Source organism: Pleurodeles waltl, chromosome 5, assembly GCF_031143425.1.
Source record: "Pleurodeles waltl isolate 20211129_DDA chromosome 5, aPleWal1.hap1.20221129, whole genome shotgun sequence".
Lineage (NCBI taxonomy): Eukaryota > Metazoa > Chordata > Amphibia > Caudata > Salamandridae > Pleurodeles > Pleurodeles waltl.
Genome location: NC_090444.1, coordinates 1,135,059,119 through 1,135,082,385, shown reverse-complemented (window position 1 = coordinate 1,135,082,385; position 23,267 = coordinate 1,135,059,119). Strand labels below are relative to the sequence as shown.

Below are 23,267 nucleotides of genomic sequence, written 5' to 3'. Positions count from 1 at the left end.
GGTCGACTGAACATGAACAACACCGTTATGACGCCATGTTTTACCAACTTGCAGTGTTTTCACATCAGGTCACTGTTTTCTTGCTTTTAAGTGCTAAATTCATATTTGTACCTATATATTGTGGATTTGTATTGTATTTGGTCATTTATTCAGACAAAATATTTAATATTTTTCTAAATCTGTGTTGTGTCATTTTGTAGTGGTTCACTGTATTATTGTGTGTGTTGGTACAAATACCTAGCAAATTGTCTCTGAAGTTGAGCCTGCCTGCTTGTGCCAAGCTACCAAGGGGGTGAGTGGGGTTATCTGAGTGTGATCCTGTTTTACCCTGACTAGAATGAGTGTCCTTGCTTGGACAGGGGGTAACCTGACTGCCAACCATAGACCCCATTTCTAACACTACTCAAAAAGCAAAACCAGCATTTAATGCTATTCTTTAGCCTGAAATGTACGCCAGTGTGCATGTTGTGCTAAAGAAAATAGCTAAAAAAACACATGACATGAATAACAGTCTCCCGCATTCAGGTCATTCATGTTGGTCCTGCACTAAAACGTTGGGCGAATTGGCTGTAAGTATGCCATGTGACATAATGCTGCTGTTTTGAGAATTTTAAGTAACAAGTGTAATGTAAAATTCCACAAACTGCATGAGATTCCCAGGGGTAAATCCCAGTGGCAGCTCCTATGCAATGGTGGAGGGGCGCTGGCCCCCTGCCTGGGCAAGCAGATGAAAAATAAAACGATAGCTCACTATTGTTTTATTTTTCATCTGCTGGCTCAGCCACAGTGCGAAGAGAGGGGTGGGGCTGCGCCATGGGAGGTGGGAAAGGGGTGGAGGAGGAGAGTGCACCTAAGTGTGCATTTGGGTTGGCCTCCCGTCTTAGGTTAGGCAAACACCCATGCACCCTTAGGTTTCTCCAACCCGGCTGTGTTGAATAGTCGGAATGGAAAAACTGCACAGACCCCAGCGTTGTGTCTGAGCTGCAGTCCCAGATTCTCATACCAATCCTGACACTGCTTTCATGCTAGGTTTAGCAAGAAAGCAGCACCAGGATTGCTGGGGAGCCTGTGCTGGTCTCTCAGTGAATGCTGGGACACCAGAAGAGGAGCGAGGCAGCAGGTGGTGGGGACGGCGACAACGAGAACGGTGTTTTTTTTGTTTCCCCCTTCCCCGTTGTCAATCCCCCACTTTCGACATTTGTGGCAGCCACCCCCGGAGATTCCCCTGGCTTAACAGAAATTATGTCCCCTCCTAGTCAGAATAGGTTAAAAGCTGGGGTCTGAGTGAGGCAGGTCGGCTCATACTGCCCTTGTGCGCACCAGCCAGTCACTCAGTCAGTCAGTCACAAAACTTTATTCGGCAAATGCCATAAAAGTACAGACAAAAACACAAATACCACACAATAATTACGTTACAGTAAATAGATAGAAGAATAAAATAGTACCATATCTAAAACATTACGTAAACATCCGGTCTAAAATCTCATAAAAGAAACAAATAAAACTCATAACATAAGAAAAATCACAATAACAGAATACAAAGATTAACTTACAATATTAAACTATACATACATATACATTTAAAATGAAATGAGCCTTTTCCTAATGCTTAAAGAAGCTGTAACAAAATCTAATACAAAATGACAAATTTGTCTATCTGGCAATCTCTGAAAATATATTAAAGCTTCCTTGTAATGGATGGGTCTAACAGAACGTAAAGTGGGTAAAATGCAAACCCCTCTAGGAGCAGCATAAAAAGGGCAAAAGAGAAAAAAGTGCAAAGTACTCTGGGTTGATCTAGAATCACAGGGACAAAGAGGTAAATCCCTTTTCCAAAAACATGGTTCAGGAAACGCTACTTTAAAATGAATTAAATTAAGTCTAAAAAGTGTTAAAAAAGAAAGTATCTTAAAACTGGAAAACCAGGTCAGATAAGGTTCAAGGCATGGGGCTGTCACAACCTGAGAATAGGAATCAAAGGATTTTAATTTCAGAGAACTGTAAAATCTCAGGTCTGATATGTACTCGGAGTAAGTAGCCTTCAGAACGGACCTAGAATTTATAGTTAATAGGTGAGGTTCATCAAACATATATCTAAGACCTAAATTCTCAAAAGAGTTTCGTAGAAACATAAGCCAGGGGATCCTATTTGCATTTTCCAATTGTAAGCATTCGGAAATACAATCTTGGACCAATTTTGCCATTGGGTTTAGCCAACATCTAATCCAAAGCAATAATGGCGCCAAAAAAACCCTATCCTCCAAAAAACACTGACCAAGTTCTTCGTGGCAGATGATATTTGCAGTACATTTTGGAACCAACAGTAATCTTCGCAAAAATTTATTTTCGACCCTCTGGAGAGATGGTACCTTTACACAGCCCCAGACGCCTGCTCCGTAGAGCACAGCTGCGGTACACTTAGAATTATACAGAGTTTTCATATGTGCGGGGGGTCTATGGCCTAGTTTATTAGAGAAGCGAAAGATCGCTTCGGTGTTCCTTATCAGCTGTTGGAGCTTAAAATTAATATGAGTCTTCCAGGACAGAGAGGAACTCAAATGCATGCCTAGGTAACAAAAATCTTTGACCTTAATAAGAGAATGCCCTCCCATAGTAAATTGTTTGGATTTTGTGTTACGTGGGCCACAGGTCATGACAAAAGTCTTGGGGTAATTGACCTTCAAATCGAGGCTCGACATAAACTCATAAAACATGTCCAATAAGCCCTGTAAGCCATTTGCAGTACGAGCAATTAAAACTGCATCATCCGCATATAATAAAACTGGAAGTAATCTTTGGCCCATCTTCGGTACATCCTTTGCTTGTTTAACCAAAAAATCATAGAGCCCATTTATATAAATCAAGAAAAGAAAAGGGGCTAAAATACATCCTTGCCTTACGCCCCTGGTTGACGGAATAGGAGGGGTTCTCTGCCCAGATGAGCCGACCTGAACAGAGACCGTTAGGTCTGTATGTAGACGTTTAATAAGCTCCAATAGAGCCGGGTCACACCCTAGAACTTCTAGGATTTGCCATAACTTGGATCTGTTAACCAAATCAAAGGCACTGGTTAGATCGATAAAAGCCATGTGGATGGACTCTTTCTTAACAGACACATATTTATTAAGTATCAATTGTAAGTTTAAAACTTGCTCAACTGTGCCCACACCGGGTCTAAAACCAAATTGGATGGGAGATAAAATCTGGGCATCTGTTACCCAATCTTCTAAACGGGACAAGATCACACTACCTAAAATCTTTGCCGTTGAATCAATAAGGGAGATTGGTCTGTAACAAGAGGGGTCTTGTCTATTACCTTTTTTAAAGATGGGAACAATAATAGCCGATTTCCATGAAGAGGGCACATTACTAGTTACCACGTTGTTCAACACATTTGTAACCAAAGGGCCCCAGAGCTCAATTTCTGATTTAAAAAGGTCGACAGGAACCCCATCGGGTCCAGGGGCCTTTCCCTGCCTTGATCTATCAATGGCACCTTTGACCTCATGGAGATCAAAAATAATGTTTAGGGCCTTAAAGTTAAAATCTGGAGTAAAATGTGTAGCAGGAGTAACTGCCACATGCGAATTCTCATAAGTTTCAGAGCAGAAAACTTTCCTAAAATGATTTATCCAGACATCCTCAGTAATAAAACATTCATTGGCCAAAGAGTTCTTATCAGAAAAGTAAGGGTGATTTATCACTTTCCAGAATTTGGAAGTGTCCTTAAATTCAGATGCGGCCAAAAGATCGCTCCAAGCCCTGGACCTAATTTCGGATTTCCGTTTATCAAGGGCAACCTTATAGTCAGTCCTCGCTGATTTTACTAATTGACGTGCGGGAGGAACTGCTTTAAGAGCTTCTTTAAGTTTTTTATGGGCTAAAGAACACGCAGAATCAAACCATCTATGGACCACCGGCCCCTTCCCGGGCCTGTCCATCACCAGGGCGCGTGAAATATCACTACTTAAGGATTCGAATTCTCGCAAGTCACTCTTAGAGGCTGCCTAACCAATATGTAGATAATTTATTGTTCCTTAGAAAAGTGTCCTCTAATAAACATTATGCATTTTCTCATACTCAAAAACAAGTCAACATAACATGTAATCAACTTTGTTTTACTTTTTCAGGAACTGTATGGATGCAACAGATTTTGAGTCTGATTTATCATGATGGGCATCACAACAAAACAGAAAACCTTGAAACTGTAGATCGTGCTCCTTGGCTTGAATATAATTTTAAAAAAGTTAATTTTGAGCAGCGGCCATCGCCCCGCCTTTTTACAACGCACCTGCCATATTATCTGGTTCCAAAAGGGCTTAAAACCAAAAAGGCAAAAGTAGGCAAGAATATTATATCATGAACATTCCTATTCATTGTTTTAACCTGTATGTAAAAAATATGATGTTCCCTCTTGTGTGCATTGCACTGTGATCTCTTTTGAAGTTTAGCATCCTTTTTATATATCACCTCACGTTGCTTAGCTGTGTTTAAAGAGGGTGAAAGATTATGTGGCGGTTCTCAAAAAGAAACTCCTTGGCATGCTGATAAGGGAAAACTAAGGGCCTCATTTAAGGTTTGGAAGATTGTTCCTGCTGTAAGTCGGCAGAGCTTCTTCCCCACCAAATTTGAGTTTGGCTGACTCGTTTAGTTTGGTGAAGTGCTGGGTGTCAGTCAGTTGAGCCTTAGTTACCTCAGCCACTAAAAGCCTTTGTCTGACCCTTAGCTGCCACCAGGGCTGGACTGGGAACCCAAAGCAGCCCTGGCAAATTTTGTCACACCAGCCCCCATAGGGTGCATAGCAAGCAAGCCTGACCACTGCAGTGGGATGGGGGGGGGGTCCTCCCCATTCGAAACATGGTAATAAATGATGAAAACAATGCATTCTCTGATATACAATTTTCATCTTTTCATCATATATTCAGTTGTATTGATTTTAAGAACATAGCAAATGATGACATTACAATGCACCAGAATATGGCAATCTTTATTGGGGTTCTTCAATGATTCCCTCCCCATCACCCTCTAACAGTCCCTCTCATTTCTCCATAGCCCTTCTCTCACATGCATCTCATTTGTTTTATAGTGCCTCTTTTAGAGGCATAGGGTGTTGGAGCACTGTACATCAGACACACACAAATACGGAGATAATGAATCATACATGTGTACGTCAGAGTGTACAGAAAACCTTACATAAGACAAGGGGGACTACAAGGTGTAAGATTCACGTCATCCATACTGGTAGGCATTTTTTAAGAGAGCTTGGCCTGGGGAAGCAAACACTCAGATTTCAAAATATATTACAGTGGTTAGGGTTGACTTTACTAATATGTTTTTCTGCCCAAATAACCCCTTTTTGTTAGCAAAATTAGGATAATCAAAGACTGGGAAAAACATAGCATTCTAACATGTGCCATGCAGTTTGCATGCAACTCTTTGATGGCAGTTCATAGCTCACAGTGCTAGAATAGGATTAGGATTATAATTTATGATCTGCAAAGTACAAAATAATCTCTTTGACAAAAGCAGTATCCCACTTTGCATTGGGCATAAAATACTGGTCTGTGATCCACAAAATAAATGTTCTTTGCAGCAGGCATATTAACCCTGCATGCTACCTTAGATGATTTGTAACTGCCACTAGACATGACTCAATCTCTCTCCAGCAAGTTCATTAATCACCAGACTTATTTTGGCAGTTTTAGTCTTACCTGAAAAGTGTTGAATATGCAAGGAACTCTGTAGTGCTTTTGAAACTGCTGCACTGCTGCCAAACCACCCCCTCCAGTAATAAAAGACCTCCCCCTGCCCTTCCAGCCTCCCAGGGAAACACTTGGTGTCTAGCCCTTTGCACAACCTTTGGAACTCCAGAGTGTTCATCGGATTAGCCCACAAAATAAACTCCATATGTATCTCAGCTATTTACTCCTGTAAACTAATGTGAATAGGAAAACACTTCCAACAAAGCTGGCACAAATGGGTCAATAGGTCGTCAAATAATCCTTCTCGATCTAGTTGTCATGTTCATAACTACAGATTGGAAGACCACCTAAAATACAGAGACTGATGACTGTGAAAACCTATGTAGAGATAGTCTCTACCCCTGATCCCATACAGTCAGATGTGGCACAGGACACACATCACAAATGTTGACCAAATCACACCCTTTGTTAACAAACCATAACATCTTTGCATGTAGGCTGACAAAGCTGGCTTGAAGCAGATTATGGCGCTCCTAGAGAAAGATAGAAACACGTCCAGGTTGTCCTTGAAACCCCAAATCTTGTAACATTTGACTGGTATTTTCACCTCCACTCCACTCCCTGTACTCTAATTTTCATTGTGCATGGGACTTCATATACTACCCTTTGACAACTCCTGTTTAACTTAAACCCCTGCTATATAGTCATCCATTGATTAAATAGGTTATCCACTGATTAGATAGGTTACGTAGGTAAACCAATACCTGTGTCATGAGTATGGGAAACAACTGAGATAAATCTGTATACTAAATCAAAAACCCTATTATCCCACCAGAATGCAGACATTTGTTCAATCTGGACATTAATGATACTGAGCAATGTATTGGGTTCCAAACCCTTTGTAATAACCCTCAGGATAAGCAACTAAGCAGCATACATTTCTGAAATGTAGATTCTGACCTGCCACCACTCCCCCCTTAAAAACCTGATTGCACTCCATTTGAAACCAGCACTCTAATCCCCTTGTCTATCTCACCCTTATATTTGAAGGACCCCAGGTGTACTTACCAGTGTTGGTGGAGATAGCTCCTAGTTCAAATTAAGTAGTTCCCAAGTAGATTTAACTCACTACTGATTATGTATCCTCCCACATCCAGCTCACGTCATTTGTTTTCAGCAAATGGAAATTCTTTGAAAGTGGGGCCCCTTGAGAGTCTATTCTGTCCATTGCTATGAAACGATTACATTTCTGTCTTTTGTCTACACTTTCTATTGGTATAATGCATAGTTATAAAAGTACTGATAATAGTAGAATGAAACCGTATTGCTCCTTCAGTCCCTTCCTAATGCTGACTTTATTTCTTTTTAGAGGCATAGAAAAGAGATGGATACAATTATATTCATAGTCTTTTTCACTTACCACTGCAACATGATGACACACAGTCACCCAGTTAGAGTGCTAAAGCCTAACGAGGTGAATGCCAATGACATTCCACAGGGTGTGAAATGGAAAAGAATAATCTATTATCTACTTGCAACCCACTCCAACTTTGCACTCCTGCAAGAGAAGCATCTATCAGAAGGGGAGTTGCAGAAATTGAAACGTGGCTGGGAAGCCTTGGTAGTAAGTAGTTTTTGCAGTAATACACAATAAGGGACTCTCATTGACTTCAATAACAGCTCTAAAAATAGTTGGCAGCCATCCTTGTAATAACTTGAATTATTATTTGGGGTGGGTGACTGCCTACCTCAAGTAATAATCACAACTTTTGCCAGGGTGAATCCTTAACGTTACTAAATTAACCCGCGTTTAACCCATTGGCATCTATATTACAGAGCAGATAGGCTTAACATAAAACAATGTGTAAAGTATTTGTGCAGTACCAGAACAGTAATAAAGCCAAAATGAAAAACAATAAAAATCCGAAACTGAATTAGAATAATATAGTAAAATATAATAAACAAACTGATACTAAAAAGGCAAAAATCCAATAAGTGAAAAAGAAGTAATTATCTTTTACACTTTTAAGAAGAAATAGCACCATCAAAGAGTAAAGCACCAATGGCTGTCATTGTCCTGGTAGCTCAGAACCAAGATGCAATTTCCTGGTGACTGTAATGGAGTGAGTCGTATGCACCAAGTAGATAAGTTGAAATTCTGGAAGTCAGAAAGTAAAAAAAAGATTCTGTTTCCCAATGGTTTGGAGGAAAAGTTTCCAAAGTTTGCATAGTTATTTTCTGGTGCCCAAACAACCAGTGGAGTGCATTTCTAAAGACCCCAGGAATTCTGAGGGACACTTATGGACTCAGAGGGCATAAGGTCTAAGGCAGAAGCAAACTACACGGTTTATTCCAGATCCAGTTGCCTTTTTCCCAACTGGGTACTTCCAGGAAAAGGCCTCTTGCAGCTTGTTGTCTCCCTGTAGGCATACAGAAGGTCAGTCAAATGACCCTTGGAATCCATTTCTTTGTCTTCAATGCAAGACGGAGCACGTCCAGTCCTTTGGGGCTCCTCTCACTTCACAGACAGCAGGTCTGGTCCTTTTCTGAGTTTTTCACAGTTCTGGAAAATGTTCTGTCTGGTGGCCTTCTGGATAATATTTATGCCTGGCTCCGGTTAGTAGTGGGGGTGACTCCTGGGTGCTTCCTAACCAATTGCGTAAAACTTCTTAAGGTCTAACCCTATCTTCTTTTTCAATAGTTACTATTTGCCTTGCTACAAAAATGCCTAAATTATAATGAGTCAGGGCATTTTCAAGATGGTGAATGATTTTAACCACACTGAACTTTTTCTCTAAGGGACCGGGGTGTTTGTGGATGTGTCATAGGAAAACCACCAGTTTCCTCCCACACTGAAAGCTAAAATCAAGTTTGGAGCAGGCTCTGTACCCACAATAAACCCAGAGACAGAAGCCTGGGAGAAAAAAACAAGGTCTTTCAGCAACCACACAATCCATACACAAGAAATGTCTTGGCATCCTGTCTTGTCACTTTTGAAGGTGCTCTGGCCTCATATTCTTATTTTTCATCCCCAGGCAGACATTTTTAGGATTCTTGACATGTAAAAGAGAGTTAAAATCAACCTTTGGATTCAATTGGCAGTGTAACCTATTTGCTCACACATTAAATCTAGGAGGCAGTAGATAAAGTTCAAAAGTTTATTATAAATTAACAGCCAAACAAATGTAAATGAATCTCAAAAAGATGCTATATAAGTACAAAATCACCAAAGGTGAAGTAAAGCGTCAAATTAAGTTAAATTGTATAAGCATAAGGCATATAAGAATTTCAGATGAGGCAATAAGAAAGATGAGAAACATAATCTGGTGATCTGTGTATTAGTTGTGATCCTCTTCCCTAATCATTGGAGAAACTAAGTTAATATAAGTATCTTAAACTAAAGAGAAACCCTAATTAAATCTCAGGGTATATTGGAAAGAGTCAGCATACCAGACACCTCAGTAGAAGTTCTAAAAAAGAGGGGATGTATAGCACAAAGCCATGCAAAGAAATAAAGAGTAGAGAGGTCTGTACCCGTGCCCTCATCTAACTGGTGAACACCAATTAAACTTACAAAATCTTCGAGAAAGCTATGCCATCCATGCCTGTAGTTTTCCACTTTCCGTGCACATTTGAAATTGGCAACTTCCCTCAAATTCTCATCCCACTAATCAAACAACAGGACAACTTTGAATGTTTCTTGGTGTCTGGTACACGAACAGGAGCCTTTTCTTCTCAGATCAATAGAGCTCCTTGTCATTGCCAAAGTACCCTCCCGTACTCCACTATCTTCAACACACAATGTGACTTTCATTACCTGTAGACTTGCCCGGACACAACTGCAAAGAAAGAATATTGCAACACAAGCAAAACTCCATGTTAAAGGTTAAACACATGAAACCAAATGTGTCAGGCCTTTGGTTATGTTAACACATTTGAAATACATGATTATAAGTGTATCTTGCAATTATATATGAAAGCAAGAATTATAAATGGAACGTGAATATATGTAGTGACAGCATAGTTACATATTCAAAATATTTGAATATAAATGTGCATGAATACTACAAGTCAGCATGTTAAAATGAAACATTAGAACACATATATATATGAACCTTTAGTCTTCTACTGTGTATGCACCTTCAGTAGTACGATTTGGGTGCTCCACTTATGCAATACATTGTCTATTACATTATATCACTTCTGTAACGCATAATGGTGAACCAGAAATTATGCATCACCACTTTCAAGTGTGCCCAAGCGTTATATGTAGTTAATCATACCTGTCAAGCAGGATTTGACAGTGTAGTTTCACCGGATACACACAGCCTCCTCTCTGACTGTTATGTGGAATTCAGAGGAGTGACCTCTGCTCATTAAAGCTCAGTCTAGGTTTTTCTCGTGGGAGGCATTTCATATCTCATTAACACATCTTCAAGGCAAATTACTGGCTGGGCTGCTCCTGGAGAGCTAATACAAATTAGCCTCCAGAAGGTTCAGGCATGGAAAAGGTAACTTTCCTAAAGTTACTTTTCTTTCATATTTATTAAAAATAAGACTTCAAATTGAATTGGATTTTGGATTATTTTTGCAGCTGGGCCCGTTCCTGAGCTACACTATTAGTATTTTAATCTGTACTCTGGTTTTCTACATAAAACAGCTAGGCCTGCCACAGTGAATGTAGGTTTTGGTCCCTGTCACTACAGGGACTTTGTAACATTGTCCACATGTCTCAGAAATAACATGCACCCTACTTTGAAGGCTACAAGTCCTAGGTAGAGGTAACTTCGTAGTATTAAAAAGGGACATTTTTACTGGTCAAAAAGGGTTATTTCAATAGGCCCCACTGGATTACATTTCAGCAGTGAGACAACACAGGGTAAGCCTATAGCCCTGCCTGCATGCCACTGTAGTGGAAGGTACAATAGGTTCTGAAGTCGCATTTAACTTCTAAACCCTTGGTGCACTTTTTACAGCATCCACTGTGGACATACAGGCAAATTAAATATGGAAGTCAGGAATTGCCATGTTTTCAGGGGGGCATGGCTACGTTCTAAAGTCAGCAAAAATGATAGGGACCAACAATTCAGGGTGACAAATGCAAGAAGGAAGATTTCCTAAATCCTTATATGAACATCCTTCTCTCTAAGATTGTCAAGAATTTGACAGATCATGAAAGCAGACATGTTTTTCTGAAGCTGAAAATGTTATCCAGAAAACTCATGCTTTGGACTATATTTGCCCCTAACATGCACTAACACTTTTTATCTAGTCAAAACAGTTAGCTATGGATCTGTATCAGTAGTGATAGAAGGAAACTGAAATCTGGCATCAGATCCTACCTTGAATAAATCATGGAAGCCCACAACACATGTAAAGGTAATGAATGAAAGGGTGATGCTGAATGACTTAATGGTAGTTAGCAACTTGACTGATGTAGGTTGTCTTTTATATCCCATAGATGGAGATCACTCTTTTCCTTCCTTTCTTCCTTCCTTTCTTTCTTTCTTTCTTTCTTTCTTTCTTTCTTTCTTTCTTTCTTTCTTCCTTTCTCATTATATGTATTACATTTGTTAGATTTTCTTAGAGGTAAGCAGCTTTCAGGCGCTATGGGGTACAGTAAGGCACAATGACTGTCAAAGAAAGAAAACAAAAAGAGAAAAAAAGACCAACTTACTGATTTTACATCTGACCACAGAGGTGCAGAACTCTTGAAAGCTCATCCCACGTAGCTGTAATTGGGGGATTAGTTTGGGGGAAATGGAGTACAGGTTGTTAACCAAAACTAAAACCACTGTGTAAGTCTGTAAGTTGATAGAAACTAGTAGGGCATAAGCCTTCTACCATGCGACTATGGTGAAAGAGGAGAAAAAGAGAAGGAATCTCCCCTCGAAATGTGGAGGTAAGGACGTGTGAATGAGCATTCTTTAGTCTTTGCAGTGAAGGTCCCCCAAAGTCCTAGATCAATAATCTAGCATACAAATTTTAGATCAATTGTGTGAGAAGAGCCATTTGAAACACAGCGTCAGATCATTCCTCCAGGGTTGGGACTTTAGTAGATTTCCAGTGTCTTTGGCCAGAGACAGCAGAGAGTGTAACCATTTTTTTATGGCTCTTGCTCTACAGGTATCATGCAAAATAAGCAGTTCTGGGATAGAGACAAACTGCAGATCACTCTTCATTCAAAGTTGACACAAAAATGAGTTCCAGTAGGGCTGCTAGAAAGGACAGGACCACAATATTTGTAACATGTCTCCAAGCAGGGATTGACGTCTCCAACATAAGGATGCTCAAGAGAGTTTTGATCTATGTAGCATCTCAGGAGAACAATGCCAATCATGTATGTTTTTAAAAAAGAATTTCAGGCTTGATTCTCTGATGCTCCTGTTGTGTTCCCAGAGAAGATCTGACCAGTCTTTGTCTGAGCATTGTTTTTCAAGTCTCTGGTTTTATTTGTGGAGCAGGAAGTTGACTGTGGGATTTAAGTAGAGATTGTCTATAAGTAACTCATATAAGCCAGAGACTAGTTTCTTTGAACGTCCCCATTTGTGTAGGTATAAATGCAGGGTAGGGGCTAGAAAGTTAGGAAGTTAAGTTACTAGGACCTTTGCCAAACAAGATGGCGGCTGTAGATAAGACTATGGTTGATCTTGGCCTAATTGGAGCTCAGTCTACAGAGTTGGGAACCATGTTAGCCAGGTGATATCCATTAGTTGCTCTACGGTGTATATGCCCCATTCTAGGGTGTGTATGTGTTTGCCAACTGGGCCATTTGATAGGATGACTGCTCATTTTAAAATTGCTGTTGTGCCATAATTTAGGTTTGTAATCTTCATTTGGCATGTCAATCTGGGTACCTGTGACTTTGCTGCCAATATTTAATGGAGGCAGTTATCATAGAGTTAGGCTGTCTGCCTGTCATAATGGCTGGCATAAAGTGTTTGTGGGCCCTCTACATCAGATTGAAGATTTCTTTCTATATTGACACAGCCAGGTGCTTCCTAGTCAAAGCAGAAGTGATATGTCTATTGTGATAAGTAATGACAATGCTGAAAAGTTCTATTTTTAGTTAGATTAGCCATCTGATGCAGTAGCAGCTTGTAGACGAGAAAGAATGAGTCTAGTAAACTGTCCTAGCCAAATGTAAGTTTTCATTCTTGTGTCAATGTATCTCAATGTTCTCAGGGAAGTAGTGAGTGGGAGTACACTCAGGAAATATTGGTATCTTGAGATGACCACACTCATTTGAATGCTACCCCATAGGGGGTGTTGAGGCTTATCCCATTTCCTTTTATTTCTGCTTACCAGGGTTCCTAGGTATTTCAATTTGCAGGGTTTACCTTGAAAGGGATGGTTTCCAAGTGATGCAGAAGTAGCATATTTGGACATTAGGAGCACCACACCATTACTTCACTTTGTTTTGTAGCCTGAGAATATTAAAAACTAAGCAATCACGGTCATAAGCGTAATGGAGATAGAGGGCAGCCCTTATGAGTGCCCCTACAAATGCTTATTGTATCAGACAACAAGCCATTGCATTAAATCAGAGCCATGGGGCGAGTGTACAGCAGTTGCATCCACTTTATGAAATTGGAGCCAGTGCCCATTTTGGCCATGGTCTGCAGTAAGTACCCTCTGCTTGACTCAATCAAAAGCCTTCTTGAAATCGAGGAATAGAGAGACACTCTTCAATCTAGGTGGGTCTGGTTTTGCCATATAAGGTGCAGGAAGATTCATAGATGATATCTGCAGGAGCACTAAGGAAGAAAGCCTAGTTGCTTTTTCGTGAAACACATCAAAGAGGATTTTGTTTAAGTTGGAGGCAAGGACTTTAGCTAGAATTTTCACACCACTATTGATCAGTTATATATGGGGCTTGCCCCGGTTTGGGCACTAGAGTGATCAGGACTTTATTAGATTCAGTTGACAGGCTTCCTGATTCCATTGTGTCTCTGAAGGCTCATCCAAAAAGTGGGATAGAGACAGGTGCTGTGATCTTATAAGCATCTATGAGGAATCCATCTTCCCCTAAGGTTTTGCCGGTGGGCATTTGTTAGATATTGAGTTGGTAGTTGACTAGGGCACAAGGCAGTCAGGCTTAACATAGAGGTAATGTGTAAAGTACCAAGATAGAACAATACAACTAGATGTAATAAATAAAACAATACCAAAACAACAAAAATCCAATTAGTAGAACTTGAGTTATGATTTTTTAAGAATAAACTGTAAAATAGCACTCAAGAGCAAGAAGCGCCAATTGGTAATATCTAGAAGTGCCAGACCGGGACAAAGTTAAAAGTTTAAGACGACCGTGATGGAGAGTGAGACTGCTACAGGGACCCAGTAGGCCCGGTGAACCAAAGTACCTTAAATCCTGACTGCAGAGTGTTGCTTGGGTTTAAAACACAGATGTGTCGCACAGCTGATGCAATGCGTCAGTTCGGAAATGTTGTGTCGTCATTGGAGATCCTATCAACAAGGCTTGCTATGCCGTTGTCAGAGATGCTTTGCTCTGCTGAGGCAATGCATCAGTTATGATAAGCATCAAGGCTGCGATGCTGAAGGGTTGTCATTGAGGCTGCTGTCAATGAGGGATACGAGCAGCTGGTGCGGGGAAAAGTGGCTTGCAGTGGAGGCTCCTAAGGCGATGTGTCGATCCCAAAAGGCAGCAATGCGAGTCTATGTATCGGTTCCAACCCACGCAGTAGTAGTGAAGGGCAGATTCTGATCCATGTAACAGTGACAATGTGTTTCTTCTGCTCCTGCAACAGAGGATGCATCCTTTCCACTGAAGGAAACACCTTAGGCACACTTCAAAGGGTCCAGGACTGGGATGGTACCATTTGGCAGGTCAGAGTCACAGATGAAAGAGTCCAGGTGAAGGAGCAATGTGGTTGGAATTATTTTATATCCCTGATGCTTCAGATCAAGAGCTCAGGCAGCTAGCGCATAGAGTCACTCTGGGTTCAAGTGATGCAGATCCATCCTTCTCTACCAGGCAAGAGAGAGCAGCAGGCAGAAGGGCAGCACAGCAAGACAGGAGTCCAGCAAAGCAGCAGTCCAGCACAGTGGCAGTTCTTTAGCAGTACTGCAGTTCTTTTTCCTGGCAGTCTTCACAGATCCAGAAGTGTACTGAGTTGGTGGTGTCCGAAGTCCAGTACTTATAGCTAGTTGGCCCTTTGAAGTGGGGAAGACTTAAAAGACAGGCCTTTGAAGTGCACAGTGGTTCTGCTTTTCCTGCCCTGGCTCCCTACTCACTACAGGGGGTTATGCAGCCCGTTGTGTGATAGGACAGGACATAACCTATTCAGGTATTTGTGAGGCTGTACCCATCTTCTCTCACCCATCCTCTAGGATGACCTATTAAGCCATACATAAGATCCCATCTGGTGTGGCTGACTAGAAGGAATACATAAAGCCAGCAGTCACCTACCCCAGACAAATGATCAGAGACAGGCAGCAGGCACCAAATGGCTTAAGAAAGAAACTGCCAACTTTGGCTGTTTCCCAATTCCAATTTAAAATCCAGTCTCATCATACGTTGTGTTTTTAAATTGTGATTCCAGAGATACCAGACTCGAAAGGTTTATTTCTCCCAGTAGGTGAATTACACTTGTAAGAAGTAAAAGTATTATGCCAATGATATCCTATGGGTGACATAGGCCTTGCTGTAGTGAAACAAACATTTTGAGAGTTTTTCACTACCTGGACATTTAAACCTTAAAAGTAAATGTCCTGCCTTTTAAATATATAGAACTCTGGGTTTTCCAGGGCCTATCTCAGAGGTGACCTGTTTAAAAAAGGAAGGATAGGGCCTCACAAAAGAGTTATTTTACAAGGTCAAAATGGCAGTGTAAAACTTCACAGGGGCACAGTGGAAGCCCTGAGCCACGATTGAAGGGCTACTTAAGTGGGTAGCACAATCATTGCTGCAGGCCCACAAGTAGCATTTTATTTAGAGGCCATGGGCACATGTAGTGCCCTTTACTAGGGATCTATATGTCAATTAAATATGCCAACTGAGGACAAGCCGATATTACCATGTCTAGGGATGAGAGCACAAACACATTAGCACAGGTTAGCATGTGGTAAAGAGATATAATACCAGGAAAAAGGAGGTAAAAAAATTGAGGAGGTGGGTAACAAAGTTAGGGGGGAAACCACCCTAGGGCTGTCAGGTCTAAAAGCTTTGATTTGACAGCTTCAATAATTTATTTGTCAGAAATGGGACTGTCAAGTATGTCATGGACAGGATCCCACAAGCAGGGAATTCGGATGACAGCAATTAACTTCCTCTCATTTTGATATCATACAGAGCTTCTAAGATGTAGAGAGAAGAATTGAATGAGGCACATTCCTTTGTGATATAGGGCCACATGTACAAAGATCTGGTTTTGCGTCTCGCAAACTGCGAGTCTTAGAGACTCGCAATTTGCAAGTCACAAAACCATTTGTACAACAGTGTACTTTACAATGTTTGTGATTTCCAATGGGGTCGCAAATGACCTACCTCATGAAGGTCATTTGCGACCCCATTGGGAATGGCCACCCTCACAGGGATGGTGGCCTGCTGGAGACAGCAGACCACCATGTCTGTGACTGCTTCTAAAAAAAGCTTTTTTTTTTTTTAAATGCATCCCATTTTCCTTAAGGGAAAATGAGATGCATTTCAAAAACAAAAATGAAAAGTTTTCTTTTCAATTTTTCAGAGCAAGCAGTGGTCCGTGGGACCACTGCCTGATCTGAAAAAATATTTTTGCCGCCATTCACGAAGGGGATCCCTTCCCGTTTGCGAATGGGTTAGCACCAGTTTGAAACTGATACTAACTGCGATTGTTTTGCGACCTCATTCGCAGTCACAAAACAATCATACATACCATTTGGACTCAATATTAGGAAGGGACGCCCTTGAAACGCCCCTTCCTAATACCGAATTGCAGTTTGGGCTTTGTACATACCAAAAAGCATTTTTCAAGTTGCAAACGGGCCGATTCTGCGAATCGGTCCCTTTGCGACTTGAAAAATGCTACGTACATCTGGCCCATACATCTTTATGGTGAATATGTATATATTGCAGGGGTAATTGGCTTGGCCTTACTTTTTTTTTTTTATTGAGCAGATGCAATTCTTAAGAGCAATACAGAAAACAGGACATACTATCACACTACATCATCAAGAGTTTCCTTGATACTTGATTAACTACAAACGATGATTATGAGAACACTTTTTGTAACACATCATGACCTAGATACCTCCTCTTCCTCAAAAGTTGGTCCCCAAAAATCCTTAAACTTGTGACCTGCGCCTATTCTTTGTGCATACAGCTTTTCCTTTCTGTGTACCAGCTTCATCTTTGCCTCCCAAGCTTCGAATGTAGGGAGAAAGGGTGATTCCCAGGCTTGTAGAATCAGTGATTTCACGATCAGAGAAGCTATGAAACACAACTGCGTTGCCCCCAAACTTGAGTTCAGATGGTCTGAAATTCCAAACAGAGCCCCCAAAGTATCTGGAATAAGAACACAACATATCTTCCTACTATCCACTGAAAGACTTTACCCCAGAAATCCAAAAGTTTGGGGCAGGTAAAACACATATGCAGCCAATACCCTGAATCATAACACAGCTGAACTAATTTGTACAGGAGTAAGATAAGGCATCATTTTTGTGAACAAAGCCATTCTTTTAAAATTAGCCCCTCTAAGCGCCTTATAGGAAATGCTTTTAAAATACCTCCATGTTTTCAGCTTGATTTTGCACCCAGTGGACTTTTCAATCTTTAATAAAAGACCGGAAAGTACTTGTGTTGCTCCCTAGGGATTGAGTATCCAATACCAATTGCCTCAACCCCTCTGATTCCCAAAGAATGCCTGAAATATAAGAGAGGGGGGTTGATCTAGAAAGGGAGTAAATGGAAGCAAAAAAATGCTGAATCTGAAGATAAGAGTACTTTAGAGAGTCGGGGATAGGAGCTGCTACCTGACATTGATCCCGGGTCTTGACTTGATTACCTGCTAAAAAGTCAGAAAAGCTGGTAAACCCTGAATTTAACCATTGATTTACATGTGCAGGAATCAAATTTAAGCCCATCATCCCTGACTGGGTCAAAGACATTTTGGAAAAAAATGCAGGGATATGATATTTTTCTCGAAAATGCGAAAGCCTAGCATAGATTATGATGGGGGCTTTATATCTAGTGCGTTTAGGTTGCCTGGGAAACTTAAGAAAATAAGCTAATTGGCAACCATTCTCAACTAGCATAATATTGAAATAAAAGATAGAATTAGGGAATAAGGCTGTTCTAGATGCCCAATCCATAAATCCAGAATCATAATAATTCCTGAAGTTTGGACGGGCCAGACCCTCATCTTCCACTGCAAGGGATCGAGTCTCCAGCTGAGCCGTTGGTTTTTTATTTGCCCACACAAACTGCAGAAGCAGTACATCTAGTTCTTTAAAAAGATTTTGCTGAATTTTGATGATCAGGCTGGAAAAAATGAACAAGAGAAGAGGAAGGATCATCATTTTAATGAAAGCTACACAACCAATAATTGATAGCGGAGAAGCTTGCCATTTTTGTAGTAAATATTGCAGTTTCTTAAACATAGGGACATAACTTAAGCCAAAAAACTCTGAAAAATCATGGGAGACATAGATTCCCAGATATGTTATGGGACGATGAAGATGATACTGAGCCTGCATCTCGATTGGGAGAACATTCTCAGTGGCATTGAACAAAAGGGCTTCTGATTTAGAGTGATTGATCCTATACCTCCCCAACTCTGTAAAGGCCATTATTTTGCCAAAGGCCCTAGTAATATTCGAAGATTCTGCTGCCAAATAAAGTATCATATCATCAGCAAACAGTTTTAATTTCGGGCCTGGGTTATAGGAGCAAGAATGGAAGCGTCTTGACGTATTGCCACCGCTAAGGGTTTGATGAATAATGTGAAAAGCACTGGGGAAAGGGGGCATCCCTGACGCATTCCCCGCTGGACTTGAAGAGTTCCAGCTATGAGTGAGTTGATACGAATTTTTATTTGAGCTTTAGAATATAGGTTACGCAAGATCTGAATAAATTGACTGGGAAACTTAAATTTAGCTAGGATCTAAAAGTGCACCTCCCATTGGACTAAATCAAAGGCTTTCTTAGCATCCAGCATTATAATAGCCGCTGGTTTACAATTATTAGAATAGTAATCTATCGCCTGAATTAAAAAGTTGGCATTTGTGGCTAACAGCCTACGCGGGAGAAAGACACACTGATCTTCGTGAATAAGATCCTGTACTACTAATGTCAATCTGCGTGTCAATATTTTGGCTAAAAGCTTATAGTCAAAATGTAATAGGCTAATTGGATGATATGAATCCGGTTTCTGAGATGGCTTATCTTCTTTCAAAAATCTGATCACCATGGCTCTTGTAAAGGATGCATGTATGTTTGCTCCCTGCAGAATACTATTGAACAGACCAACGAGACACCCGACTATCTGATCTACAGAAGTTTTATAGACTTCTGCTGGGATGCCATCTTTCCCACAGGCCTTCCTGTTTGGTGAGGCCATTATAACCTCCTTTACCTCATTGAGTGAAATGGGAGAGATAAGGTTTGCCCTTGCGGATGTATCTAGACTGGGTAGGGTGATAAAATCCAAATACTGCTTGATCTGCTGGACATTTGTTGGAATGAAACACAAATATATTTTTGAATAGTGAGAAACAAAAACTATTTCAATATCTTCTGAATGACTTACCAGGGCATCCGACCCCTCATCAAAAATAGATTTAATAGTATTTTTTTGGGCTTTTATTTTATTAACTGACCTGGCCAGAAATTTACCTATGTGTCCACTTTCTTTGTACCAATTCTGCAAGCTTGTATGTTGATTAACCGTCTCATGAGCTAAGAAACAGTCACTGAGCTTAGCCTGTGCGCTTCTTAACCTTAAAAGCACCTTTGTTTTTGGGAAATCAGAAGGGCCCTTTGCGCTTGGTTAAGCTCTAGTTGGAGCTCATTCACCGTTTGCTTGTTAGATTCAACCAAAAAGGCCTTACATGATACAGATTATCCTCTTATATGTGCTTTAAGTGATTCCCAGATAAAGAATGGAGATGCTGAATCTTTGTTGACTTCAAGGAAGCTAGCTAGAGAGGTTTTAAGAGTCTGAACCCATCCTTCGTCTACCAACAAGGATTTATCAAAACTCCAATGTGGACGAGCACCCAGCTCGCCAAAAACATTAAGGTTAACCTGGGGTGCTAAATGATCTGAAAAAGGATTGGCATTAATATAAGAATTATGACGAGGAAGAAGGAATGAAGTTAGAATTAAGTCTATTCTATTTTTTGAAAAATACATATAATCATAGTCCTGAGGATGGTCAGTCCTCCAGGCATCAACCAATGTCAATTCCGAGATGATTTTGGCCAGCCACTGACAGACTTTAGGTTTATTCTGCTTCTTGTTTTTACGAGAGGAATCAAACTGAAGATCAGGAATAACATTAAAATCTCCTCTAATGATTAAAAGTCCGGGGAGTAGACTTAACACCTTACAGAGGCTGTGGAGGGCGGTGCAATTGTCCTCTAATGGGCCACAGAAGCTTGCAAAATGGATGTGATTATTTGAAATGAGAATGCTAATTACAACCCAACAAGCCTGTGAGTCACAATAACATGATAAACCTGATTTACATTTCCTGGGAATTCTTTAGTCACAAACATGGCAACCCCCCCAAACAGCGACATTAGCCGAAGCATAATAGGCCTGAACAATAAAATTTGGGCGCTTAGGGAGATTAATCTGACACTTTAAGTGTGTTTCCTGCAAGAGAAAATCTGTGATTGTGAGGTCCTAAGCACTTAAGTAAAGCAGTAAACTTAACTTGGTTATTAGCTTGGCCTTACTTTGTTTGAGTTTGAATGTCAGAACTCTACCAGCTTTTTCACCATGTTTGGGATGTCTGTCCTGTAAGCAGTGCTTCGCCATCCCCAGTGACTACAAGCTGCTCTGAAAATACCGTCCATCCAGACCAGGATGTGGCATAGCCATTGCCCACAAGACCACACTCCAACTGACAAATAACACATAGGAATTCACCCCCCTCATGGAGCACCTCCACTTCCAAGTGCACACCACCCCTAAGACCACCATCTTCAGCACCCTCATCTACAGACCACCCGGACCACACCCAGTGTTCAGTGACTCCATTGTCGACATCATAGTCCCCCACAACACTCACCTACAGCAACTACATTCTCCGTGGCTACCTGAACTTCCATTTCAACAATCTCAGTGACCAAAACACCTCATCACTATTAGAGAGCCTAGACACACTCAGGCTCAAGCAACTGGTCACCTCAATAATTCACACCACCCGACACACCCTTGACCCCATTTTCTCCACCAGCAGCAAAGTCATCATCGACTCAACCTCATTACACTGGACCGACCACCATTGCATCCACTTTTCCATCTCCATGCCTACAGCACACTCAGTCAACACACCCCTCCTACAGGAAATGGAACCAGACCTCACTGGAGCAACTCATCACCACCCTCAGCAACTCAGGGCCCCCAACACAACAGATGCCAACACCTAGGCACACAACGTCCACAAGTGGATTACCGACTGCGCCAACACCCTAGCTCCCCTCTGGACAACCACAGGGAAACACTCCTCCAAGAAAGCCAGTTAGTTCACTCCGCACTCCAAGAATCAAAGTGCTCATGCAAGAGGCTGGAGAAGAAGTAGAGGAACAGCAAATCCCCAGAAGACCTTGCAACTTTCAAATCCGCCACAAGATCCCACCATGGCCTCGTCAGGTCCACCAAGAAAAAAAGCCCTCCAGGACCGCATCAACACCTCCACACACAACACCAAAGAACCCTTCAACATTTTCAAAGAATTCACCAAACCACAAGGCGAGACCGCTAACATTCCTCCATTTCAGGATCTCTGTGACAGACTGGTCACCTTCTTCCATCGGAAGATCAAAGACATCTACGACAGCTTTGGCCCCCAAGACTCTCTGAACTCACCAACAGCACCCCTGCCTGGACCCTCAGAACCCCCAAGACTTCTGCACGTTTGGACCCGCCTCACGACGGACAACACCCGTTCCATCATGAGCAGCATCTAGTCCGGAACCCCTACTGCCCCCTGCCCCCATTACATCTTCAACAAGGCTAGCTTCTTGATTGTGCCGAATTCTGCAAGATCATCAACTGCTCCCTAGAGTAAGCAAACTACCCCGAAGACTGGAAGCACGCCGAGATCTGCCCACTTCTGAAGAAAGCCACTTATCTCGCTGCTGCCCTTTCTAGCTAAGGTCACTGAGAAAGCAATCAACACTCAGCTATGCCAACATATTGAGGACAACAACATCCTCGACATCCCCCAACCAAGATTCATAACTAACCACAGCACAGAAACCCCACTGCTTAACGCTACAGATGACATCCGCTCCCTCTTCAACCGTGGACAAACAGCAGCCCTCATCCTACTTGATCTTTCAACCACCTTCAATACAGTATCTCACTGCACCCTGTGCACCAGACTCCATGCAGTAGGCATACGTGGAAAGCCCTAAGATAGATACACTCCTTCCTGACAGACAGAACACAGAAAATCAAACTCACGCCACACCTGTCAGAACCTACATGCATCAGCTGTGGAGTATCCCAAGGACCCTTGTTGAGCCCCATGTTGTTCAACATCTACATGACTCCGCTGGCCCTTATCGTCAGGAACCTATGATATGAACATCATCTCCTACACAGATGACACCAGCTGATCATCTCCCTGACCGGGAACCCCTCAACAGCCAAAAGGAACTTCAGGGATGGGATGGAAGCAGTCGCCACTTGGATGAGGGAGAGCTGCCTTAAGCTGAACTCCAACAAAACCAAGATCCTCATCCTGGGAACTTCCTACTCAGCCTGAGATGAGTCCTGGTGGCCCACAACACTCAGCAGGCCGCCCACCCCCACAAACCAGGCACAAAACCTCAGCATTATCTTCGACTCAATGCTCACCATGATCAGACAGGTCAACTCCGTCACCTCCACCTGCTTCCACACCCTCTGACTCCTACGGAAGATCTTCAGATGGATACCAACGATTGCAGAAAAACAATGATACAAACACTAATCACGAGCAGACTTGACTACAGCAACACCCTCTATGCCGGAACTGCCAAGAAGAACCTGAGCAAGCTGCAATAAATCCAGAATGCTGTCATCCTTGACATACCCGCCAAGAACAAATCACAGAACACCTGAAAAACCTCCACTGATTCACTGTCGAGAAGAAGATCAACTTCAGACTCCTCGTGCAGGCCTACAGAGCCCTCCACACCAGCAGACCTAACTACCTCAACCACAGCATCACCTAGTACTCCCCTTCCAGACCTCTCCGCTCATCCCAGCAGTTGTTTGCCAAAGTACCCTGCATAAAGAAGTCCTCGGCTGGAGGAAATTCTTTCACACACCTGGCAGCAAAAGGTTGGAACACCTTACCCCTTCATCTCACACAGTTGCTATTATTGCCTCAGTTTAGGAAGGAC

The 23,267-nt window shown here is 41.7% G+C and overlaps 1 protein-coding gene across 1 annotated transcript in view; it reads left to right on the top strand.

Moving 5' to 3' along the window:
* Positions 1-23,267, top strand: part of LOC138296316 (amine sulfotransferase-like) — a 404,226-nt gene that overhangs the window by 27,124 nt on the left and 353,835 nt on the right. Inside the window, exon 2 of the mRNA XM_069235349.1 lies at positions 4,131-4,339. Coding sequence (XP_069091450.1) covers positions 4,131-4,339 — 209 coding nt within the window. The remainder of the gene's footprint in view (positions 1-4,130; positions 4,340-23,267) is intronic.